Source organism: Ranitomeya imitator, chromosome 3 (genome assembly GCF_032444005.1).
Source record: "Ranitomeya imitator isolate aRanImi1 chromosome 3, aRanImi1.pri, whole genome shotgun sequence".
NCBI lineage: Eukaryota > Metazoa > Chordata > Amphibia > Anura > Dendrobatidae > Ranitomeya > Ranitomeya imitator.
In genome coordinates this window covers 175,849,536-175,860,548 of record NC_091284.1, presented here as the reverse complement: position 1 = coordinate 175,860,548, position 11,013 = coordinate 175,849,536, and the positions used below count along the sequence as shown (strand labels likewise).

General features: G+C 45.4%; 1 protein-coding gene across 2 annotated transcripts in view; it reads left to right on the top strand.

The window, feature by feature from the left end:
- The first annotated feature begins 5,087 nt into the window (after window positions 1–5,087).
- MED14 (mediator complex subunit 14) overlaps window positions 5,088–11,013 on the top strand; it is an 87,986-nt gene continuing 82,060 nt past the window's right edge. The window contains exons 1-2 of one of the 2 annotated variants that reach the window (XM_069761628.1): window positions 5,088–5,452; window positions 10,378–10,404. In XM_069761628.1, the coding sequence (XP_069617729.1) occupies window positions 5,268–5,452; window positions 10,378–10,404 (212 nt within the window). In that variant the 5' untranslated portion in view covers window positions 5,088–5,267. The remainder of the gene's footprint in view (window positions 5,453–10,377; window positions 10,405–11,013) is intronic. The other variant, XM_069761627.1, reaches the window with a different exon arrangement.

The window sequence follows — 11,013 nt, the reverse complement described above, 5'->3', positions numbered from 1 at the left end:
CCAGCAATTTCTCATTTTCACAACACCATTTTATTTTAGGGACCACATCTCATTTGAAGTCATTTTGAGGGGTCTATATGATAGAAAATACCCAAGTGTGACACCATTCTAAAAACTGCACCCCTCAAGGTTCTCAAAACCACATTCAAGAAGTTTATTAACCCTTCAGGTGCTTCACAGGAATTTTTGGAATGTTTAAATAAAAATGAACATTTAACTTTTTTTCACAAAAAATTTACTTCAGCTCCAATTTGTTTTATTTTACCAAGGGTAACAGGAGAAAATGGACCCCAAAAGTTGTTGTACAATTTGTCCTGAGTACGCTGATACCCCATATGTGGGGGTTAACCACAGTTTGTGCACATGGCAGAGCTCGGAAGGGAAGGAGGGCCATTTGACTTTTCAATGCAAAATTGACTGGAATTGAGATGGGACGCCATGTTGCGTTTGGAGAGCCACTGATGTGGCTAAACATTGAAACCCCCCACAAGTGACCCCATTTTGGAAAGTAGACCCCCTAAGGAACTTATCTAGAGGTGTGGTGAGCACTTTGACCCACCAAGTGCTTCACAGAAGTTTATAATGCAGAACCGTAAAAATAAAAAATCATTTTTTTTTCACAAAAATTATCTTTTCGCCCCCAATTTTTTATTTTCCCAATGGTAAGAGAAGAAATTGGACCACAAAAGTTGTGGCACAATTTGTCCTGAGTACTCTGATACCCCATATGTGGGGGTAAACCATTGTTTGGGCGCATGGGAGAGCTCGGAAGGGAAGGAGCGCCGTTTGACCTTTCAATGCAAAATTGATAGGAATTGAGATTGGACGCCATGTTGCGTTTGGAGAGCCACTGATGTACCTAAACATTGAAACCCCCCACAAGTGACACCATTTTGAAAAGTAGACCCCCTAAGGAACTTATCTAGATGTGTGGTGAGCACTTTGACCCAATAAGAGCTTCACAGAAGTTTATAATGCAGAGCCGTAAAAATAAAACAAAATTTTTTTCCCACAAAAATAATTTTTTAGCCCCCAGTTTTGTATTTTCCTGAGGGTAACAGGAGAAATTGGACCCCAAAAGTTGTTGTGCAATTTGTCCTGAGTGCGCTGATACCCTATATGTGGGGGAGAACCAGCGTTTGGGCGCATGGGAGGGCTCGGAAGGGAAGGAGCGCCATTTGGAATACAGACTTAGATGGAATGGTCTGCAGGCGTCACATTGTGTTTGCAGAGCCCCTAATGTACCTAAACAGTAGAAACCCCCCACAAGTGACCCCATATTGGAAACTAGACCCCCTAAGGAACTTATTTAGATGTGTTGTGAGAACTTTGAGCCCCCAAGTATTTCACTACAGTTTATAACGCAGAGCCGTGAAAATAAAATAAAAAATTTCCCCTCAAAATTATTTTTTAGCCCCCAGTTTTGTATTTTCTCGAGGGTAAAAGGAGAAATTGGACCCCAAAAGTTGTTGTCCAATTTGTCCTGAGTGCGTTGATACCCCATATGTGGGGTGAACCAGCGTTTGGGCGCATGGGAGGGCTCGGAAGGGAAGGAGCGCCATTTGGAATGCAGACTTAGATGGAATGGTCTGCAGGCGTCACATTGCGTTTGCGGAGCCCCTAATATACCTAAACAGTAGAAACCCCCACAAGTGACCCCATGTTGGAAACTAGACCCCCCCACGAACTTATCTAGATGTGTTGTGAGAACTTTGAGCCCCCAAGTGTTTCACTACAGTTTATAACGCAGAGCCGTGAAAATAAAAAATCTCTTTTTTTCCCACAAAAATTATTTTTTAGCCCCCAGTTTTGTATTTTCCCAAGGGTAACAGGAGAAATTGGACCCCAAAAGTTGTTGTCCAATTTGTCCTGAGTACGCTGATACCCCATATGTTGGGGTAAACTCCTGTTTGGGCACACGGGAGAGCTCGGAAGGGAAGGAGCACTGTTTTACTTTTTCAATGCAGAATTGGATAGAATTGAGATCGGTCGCCATGTCGCGTTTGGAGATCCCCCTGATGTGCCTAAACAGTGGAAACCCCCCAATTATAACTGAAACCCTAATCCAAACACACCCCTAACCCTAATCCCAACGGTAACCCTAACCACACCTCTAACCCAGACACACCCCTAATCCTAATCCCAAATGTAATCCAAACCCTAACCCTAACTTTAGCCCCAACCCTAACTGTAGCCTTAACCCTAACCCTAGCCCTTACCCTAACCCTAGCCCCAACCCTAACCCTAACCCTAGTCCCAACCCTAGCCCTAACCCTAGCCCTAACCCTAGCCCTAACCCTAGCCCTAACCCTAGCCCTAGCCCTAACCCTAATGGGAAAATGGAAATAAATACATTTTTTTCATTTACTTTTATAGCGGGTTTTTTAGCGGATTTTTATGATTGGCAGCTGTCACACACTGAAAGACGCTTTTTATTGCAAAAAATATTTTTTGCGTTACCACATTTTGAGAGCTATAATTTTTCTATATTTTGGTCCACAGAGTCATGTGAGGTCTTGTTTTTTGCGGGACGAGTGGACGTTTTTATTGGTAACATTTTCGGGCACGTGACATTTTTTGATCGCTTTTTATTCCGATTTTTGTGAGGCAGAATGACCAAAAACCAGCTATTCATGAATTTCTTTTGGGGGAGGCGTTTATACCGTTCCGCGTTTGGTAAAATTGATAAAGCAGTTTTATTCTTCGGGTCAGTACGATTACAGCGACACCTCATTTATATCATTTTTTATGTTTTGGCGCTTTTATACGATAAAAACTTTTATAGAAAAAATAATTATTTTGGCATCGCTTTATTCTCAGGACTATAACTTTTTTATTTTTTTGCTGATGATGCTGTATGGCAGCTCGTTTTTTGCGGGACAAGATGACGTTTTCAGCGGTACCATGGTTATTTATATCTGTCTTTTTGATCGCGTGTTATTCCACTTTTTGTTTGGTGGTATGATAATAAAGCGTTGTTTTTTGCCTGGGTTTTTTTTTTTTTTTTCTTGTTTACTGAAGGGGTTAACTAGTGGGCCAGTTTTATAGGTGGGGTCGTTACGGACGTGGCGATACTAAATATGTGTACTTTTATTGTTTTGTTTTTTTTATTTAGATAAAGAAATGTATTTATGGGAATAATATTTTTTTTTTTTTTTCATTATTTAGGATTTTTTTTTTTTTTTTTTTTTACACACTTGGAATTTTTTTTTTTTACTTTTTTACTTTGCCCCAGGGGGGGACAATACAGATCGGTGATCTGCCAGTTTGCACAGCACTCTGACAGATCACCGATCTGTCTGAGAGCAGTGCAGCGTTACCAAGTGCCTGCTCGGAGCAGGCACTTGGTAAGCCACCTCCCTCCCTGCAGGACCCGGATCCGCGGCCATTTTGGATCCGGGACTTACTGCAGGGAGGGAGGTAGGAGACCCCCGGAGCAACGCGATCACATCGCGTTGCTGCGGGGGTCTCAGGGAAGCCCGCAGGGAGCCCCCTCCCTGCGCGATGCTTCCCTGCCCCGCCGGCACATTGCGATCATCTTTGATCGCGGTGTGCCGGGGGTTAATGTGCCGGGGGCGGTCCGTGACCGCTCCTGGCACATAGTGCCGGATGTCAGCTGCGATAAGCAGCTGACACCCGGCCGCGATCGGCGGCGCTCCCCCCGTGAGCGCGGCCGATCGCGCTGGACGTAATATTCCGTCCTTGGGAATTAAGGCCCACCCCACATGGACGGAATATTACGTCCAATGGCAGAAAGGGGTTAAAAATATGAAAAAAAAATATAAAAAAAAAAAGTTTTAAATCACCCCCCTTTCGCCCCATTCTAAATAAAACAATAATAATAATAAAAAACTACACATTTGGCATCGCCGCGTTCAGAATCGCCCGATCAATAAAAAAAAAGCATTAACCTGATCGCTAAACAGCGTAGCGACAAAAAAAAAAAAAAAATCTGAAACGCCAGAATTACGTTTTTTTGGTCGCCGTGACATTACATTAAAATGCAATAATGGGCGATCAAAAGAACGTATCTGCACCGAAATGGTATCATTAAAAACGTCAGCTCGGCACGCAAAAAATAAGCCCTCACCTGACCCCAGATCACGAAAAATGGAGACGCTTCAGGTTTTGGAAAATTGCACTTTTTTTTTTTAAGCAAAGTTTTGAATTTCTTTTCACCACTTGGATAAAAAATAACCTAGACATGTTAGATGTCTATGAACTCGTAATGACCTAGAGAATCATAATGGCAGGTTAGTTTTAGCATTTAGTGAACCTAGCAAAAAAGCCAAACAAAAAACAAGTGTGGGTTTGCAGTTTTTTTTTGCAATTTCACCGCACTTGGAATTTTTTTCCCGTTTTCTAGTACAAGACATGGTAAAACCAATGGTGTCGTTCAAAAGTACAACTCGTCCCGCAAAAAATAAGCCCACACATGACCATATTGATGGAAAAATAAAAAAAGTTATGGCTCTGGGAAGGAGGGAAGTGAAAAATGAAAACGCAAAAACGAAAAAGGGCCGCGACTTGAAGGGGTTAATAAAAAAAATGCTTTAAAAAAATTGTGCTGATTCAAGGGCATAAAAATTAAGTTTGAACATTGCCAAATTTTCAGTTTTTTTCACAAACGCAATACTCTATAGAGGTATTGGACTTGTACAGTTGAAAAAAAAAATAAAGGCGATAGAGAAGTCTGTAAATCAAACCCTCCACAATGGTAACGCCGCACTGCCCCGCAGACCCATGGGGTCACATTCACGGAAGAACGAACGCTGTAAAAATGACTTTTCTGGGGCACGAGCTGCCGGGCCGCCCGCCGTGTGCGCTGCCCCGTGTGCCCGCCCCGCAGAGCGGTCGCTGCCAGCGCTCGCTGACACGGACTCTATCACTAACCACGTTATCAGTGTCCTCGTTACGTCTCACAGTGAAGGTCACATGACAGGAGCGAGCGCCAGACGTGACTCAGCCATACGTCACCAGCTTATGTAGAACACAAGTCACGCCCATCAGCGAGCAGCGCGCATGCGCTTTGTGTCTGCCGGGGGGGAATGGAGTCTCTTCCGGTTTAGTCCCTTCCCCCAGCTGCTGATGCTACTTTCGCTTCCGGTGCGTGAAGGAGGCGGCCGCCAGTAGGGCCCCGGTTCTCACACATTTGTTGTATAGAGTGTTAGAGGGGCGGCAGTGTACGGGTCCCCGGCAGCCGGGTCCTATGCCTCTTCTCCGCACACACGGTTTCTGTGAACGGTAGAGTGTGAGCCGCAGGCAGAATGCCTCCTGTGCAGCTGGAGAGCAGTCAGCTGGTGGTGACTGGGGGTCCTACTGCTGCCCCTCAGCCGCCTCCCCCGGGCACTATAGTGGCCGCCAGCTCCAGCAGCCATGGCTATCGCCTCAGCACCCTCATCGACTTCCTGCTGCAGAGGACTTACCAGGAGATCAACGTGCTGGCCGACCTGTAAGTGTCAGGGCATGGGGTGTTATACTGGGGATGTGGGGGGCTGAGCCTTCACTGGTCAGCTGTGGCCTCCACAGGAAGGAGCAGATCACTAGGATCTGGTAATTGGGAGATCCATTCATTGCTTGTGTGTGATCAGGTGTCTTTCTGTGTAGACATGGATGCATGCATCCTTGGGAGATCTGATCATGTCCATCCCTGCTGCTGTCTGATCATATCCAGTTATCTGATCTAGTGCGGTCTGATCGTGGCCATCACTGGCGCTGTCTGATCGCATCCATCGCTGGCGCTGTCTGATCGCGTCCATCGCTGGCGCTGTCTGATCGCGTCCATCGCTGGCGCTGTCTGATCGCGTCCATCGCTGGCGCTGTCTGATCGCGTCCATCGCTGGCGCTGTCTGATCGCGTCCATCGCTGGCGCTGTCTGATCGCGTCCATCGCTGGCGCTGTCTGATCGCGTCCATCGCTGGCGCTGTCTGATCGCGTCCATCGCTGGCGCTGTCTGATCGCGTCCATCGCTGGCGCTGTCTGATCGCGTCCATCGCTGGCGCTGTCTGATCGCGTCCATCGCTGGCGCTGTCTGATCGCGTCCATCGCTGGCGCTGTCTGATCGCGTCCATCGCTGGCGCTGTCTGATCGCGTCCATCGCTGGCGCTGTCTGATCGCGTCCATCGCTGGCGCTGTCTGATCGCGTCCATCTCTGGCGCTGTCTGATCGCGTCCATCGCTGGCGCTGTCTGATCGCGTCCATCTCTGGCGCTGTCTGATCGCGTCCATCGCTGGCGCTGTCTGATCGCGTCCATCGCTGGCGCTGTCTGATCGCGTCCATCGCTGGCGCTGTCTGATCGCGTCCATCGCTGGCGCTGTCTGATCGCGTCCATCGCTGGCGCTGTCTGATCGCGTCCATCGCTGGCGCTGTCTGATCGCGGCCATCGCTGGCGCTGTCTGATCGCGGCCATCGCTGGCGCTGTCTGATCGTGCCCAGTGTGATGTATCCACAATCAGTGATGGTTTGGGGAGCTATGTCATCTGCTGGTGTAGGTCCACTGTGTTTTATCAAGACCAAAGTCAGCGCAGCCGTCTACCAGGAAATTTTAGAGCACTTCATACTTCCTTCTGCTGACAAGCTTTTTGCAGATGGAAATTTAATTCTCCAGCAGGACTTGTCACCTGTCCACACTGCCAAAAGTACCAATACCTTGTTTACAAACAACAGTATCACTGTGCTTGATTGGCCAGCAAATTCGCCTGACCTTAACCCCATAGAGAGTCAATGGGGTATTGTAAAGAGGAGGATGAGAGACACCAGATCTAACAATGCAGACAAGCTGAAGGCTGCTATCAAAGCCACCTGGGCTTCCATCGCCTCAGCCGTGCCACAGGCTGATCACCTCCATGCCAGGCTGCATTGCTGCAGTAATTGATGCAAAAGGAGCCCAGACCAAGTAATGACTGCATTTACTGAACATACATTTCAGTAGGCCAACATTTCGGAATTTAAAATAACTTTTTCAAGCTGGTGTTATAAAGAATTCTAATTTACTGAGATAATCACTTTTGGGTTTTCATTGGCTGTAAGCCATAATCATCAACATTAACAGAAATAAACACATGAAATAGATCACTCTGTTTGTAATAACTCTATATAATGAGTTTAATTTTTTGTATTGAAGAACTGAAATAAATTAACTTTTTGATAATATTTTAATTTTGTGAGATGCACCTGTATATACAGCTCACAAAGTGCTCCAGATGTTTGCCCCAGGCTGTGGTGGAGGGGTGGGTGACAACTGCTCCTTATGTAGCAGACTTTTGGTGATCGTTCTGGTATATTTTCTAACGATGACAATACAGGTGAATGATTTCCCCATGACAAACAAGTCTTTTTCCTCATTGTTCTCTGGATGCTATGCATCGTACATAAGATAATGTTGCCCTTTCTGTCTGTTATAAGCATGCTAGTCACTTAGGATTTCTGTGACTATATAAACGATGAAAGCGGAGTGTGATTATGCAGATCATTGTACGCTGAGGTGACATATTCATTATAAGTATAGTTGAAAATATGTATATATATACCGAAATGTTACTGGGCCATTAGAATAGTCACATTGGCTTATGGGTTGGACTAGATGCCTCCTAATATCTTAGCTATGCCTGTTTTTTTCTTTGCTTTTTTTCCTGAGCTATTTATCTCTTTTTTTGTGGGGGGTTGATGGGGTGAGACAGTGAAATCTGAAAAAGGAGCATCAGTGTGTTTGTACAGAATTCCCATAATATCACTTTGCAGATGTAGTTCCATATTTTGTCACTAATAATAGTGGCATCTTGCATGTTGTCTCCACATTGGTGTGTAAAGGGTGTATCTTGTGTAGTCCCATTGAAGTGTATGTGTCATCTCTGCTATGGTAGTTTCACTCTTTACCTTGTGTCACATTTTTCTGCTCATTCTTGTAAGATTGGCTTTTTTTGATTGATGTGGATCTGAAGGATGTGACTTTGTCTTTATTTTTGTTATTTTCTTTCCATTTGTTTTCCTCATGAATCTCACCTATCATTCTCCACCAGCTGCTAGAGTATGTGCCAACGGTCCGTGACTGGCAGCACTTTGAACGCATAGCATGCTCGCTGCGTCCAAAGTGCTGCCGTCTTTTGAACGCAGGGGAATCCCCATGTGTTCCCCGAACCATGCGAATTCACGTGTCCAATACATTGTATTTGTGAAATTTCTCTTTCTCGCATCTCCGCAAAAGAAATTGACATGCGTCGGTCTGGAAAAATGCGCCTTATGTTCATCTCGGCAGGTGAACCCCAGGCGTCTGTGGACGCATAGTGGGCATGGGATTTCTTCAAATCCCATCCACTATGCTATAACATCTATGCGCTGCCCAAGTACACAGCGTCCAAACCGCAGCGATTACTGATTGTCTGCACATACCCTTAGAGGTTGTCTAGGACTTTTTTTTATTTTTTAACTATGGGCTTAAAAGCTAACAGGCAAGTAGTTGCTAACAGGGGCAACTACTTGCCTGCTGTACCCGGCGTCAACTTATAGAGGTCACCGACCCCTCCTGCGGGCGATTCAGCTGCTCTACATCGAGAAAGCAGCACCTCCTCCTCCTAGCTGCTCTGTCGAAAGGGGCACGCCGTCAACTCAGCATTCACGCCCATTCAACAGAGCAGAAGAGAAACCCCTGCTCTGTCGACGTGACATCAATGAAAGTCGCTGTGTTGCCGACAGGAGTGGTCTGTGACTTAGCAACTACTTGCCTGTTAGACGCTGTGAAACACTGGGTGGGAGAGTTGCAGTAGGGACTATTATATGTCCAGCAGACAATGCACACACCTGCTGTTCTGATGGGGAGGACAGGTGCCTTGTACCTTTTGGTAGACTGACAGGAGCTTCAGTAACTGGTCCCCATGGTGTATAGCGGTATCTCAACATCAGATGTAGGAAGGAGAGATGCTGCACAACCATGTTGAAGAGTTGTGTCCATCAAACCATAGTTGTGAAGAGGAAGGAGCTACTGTACCAGGCACCGAGAGTTGCTACAATTTGCCAACCTTCTATAATTGTGGGAATTTGACCTCTAGGATTCCACTAATTCAAAAATATTAAGGGGGTGCAGTGCTGGCGTAGCTGTCCCTCAAGTTGCAGCTTGAATGGGTCCTGTAACAATATGTGCACATGTTGAGTAAATGGATGCAGACATCTCTGCACCATTTCTGCATCTCTTGGCAGGAAAAAGGCAGTTGAAAAACATGTGTTTTTGCCCTAGGTTTTTGACTGATTTGAGTTAAATGAATGGTGAAAAACACTGACAAAAACGCTCAGAGAATTGACATGCAGCAGATTATTTTCTGCACTAAATCTGCAAGTCAGTAATACTCCACGTGTGCATGACACTTCAGGTTTCTCACTCACATTGCTGGCATCAGGATTGCTTCAGGTCTTGCTATCAAATCTGCATGGCAAAACGCACCAAATCTGCAATGTGGGCACAAGCCCTTAAAGTGTCCTCCACAGCTTGGTGGCCAAGCATTGCTGTGCGGAGAAAAAATAAAAGGGACCCTGCTCTACACCAGCACTGCGTCCTCTACACTCTCAGAACATGCGGAGGTTCCTGAACGTTGGATCATAAATGGACGGGCATATCCTACGTGATATGAGATATGGAAACTTAGAGATCTGACAACCTCTTTAACTAAAGACTGTATACATGAGATGGCTGTCTATATGTCAGGCAGCTATCTCACCAGACTCCTCCATGAGCGCTCTGCTCCGCCAATCATTCATGTGTTTTCAATGGGGAGAGAGGGAAAAGCAGCTGCCAGTCACCTCCCCTGAAAAACCAAAGAAATGTGAACTGTCCGATCCTTCTCTCCTCCTACATCATCTTGCCGGATAGAATCAGGAGGCCATCTTTCATCTAATTTGTGTGAGGCCTTAAACTTTACAATGGAATTAAATGAATAACTGGAGGAGGAGGGGGAATTAATGCGTACTCTATGTAATGTTGTATTGATTTGTTGTAGTTTTATGGTCCATTTAGAACAGACCTCGGCCAGTAAGCCACAGACGTTCGGCGTCCGTTAACTTGACTGTTAACACTCATTGATGAGTGATGGCGACAGAACAAAATCTAAGACTCTTGCTCTATCCCCATACATTCTCATGCTACTGTAGCACATCTGATTACACGTGGCATAGTGCGGCCGATAGCCATTGTTTTTACGCATGGGTGGTTGCCAGTCTGTTTAATGGCTCGTCTAAATGGGTCATAAGTCTGGTACCATTACGTACCAGCTTGGGAAAACCAAGAGTGTTTGTACTGAATAGTTACCTGATATACATTCAGTAGGTACTACAACTGATGGCCTTTTCCAGCTTGAGTGTAATTGCCTTCTTATCTTCTCATCCTTTTAGACTGCCAAGGAAGACTGACATGGAAAGGTGAGATGTTATATGATTGACCCAACATTTAGTGAGTTGTCAGATTACTCTGCACATGTTACAATAATCTCAACTTCATAGGAATGATATGGAATTAAAAATATGCAGCATAATCCAAAATTTGTCCAGGTTTCTTCGTTAGAGCAAGTTCAGAGAAGAGCGACCAGAATGGTGACCGGTCTGCAAACCATGTCCTATGAGGAACGGTTACAGGATTTGGGAATGTTTAGCTTGCAAAAAAGAAGACTTGAGAGGAGACTTCATAGCTATCTACTGTCACACTGTAGAAGGATCATCTTTATTCTCATTTGCACACGGAAACATGAGAAGCAATGGGATGAAACTGAAAGGGAGAAGATACAGATTAGATCTTAGAAAAACTTTTTGACAGTTAGGGTGATCAATGAGTGGAACAGGCTGCCACGAGAGGATGGACAGACATCTGTCTGGGATGATTTAGTGAATCCTACTTTGAGCAGGGGGTTGGACCAGATGACCCAGGAGGTCCCTTCCAGCTCTACCCTTCTATGATTCTATTGTGTGAATGACATTTTGAAATGTCATTGACACAACAAATATGCTGCGTCAGAACATTGCTTTTTAAAGGAA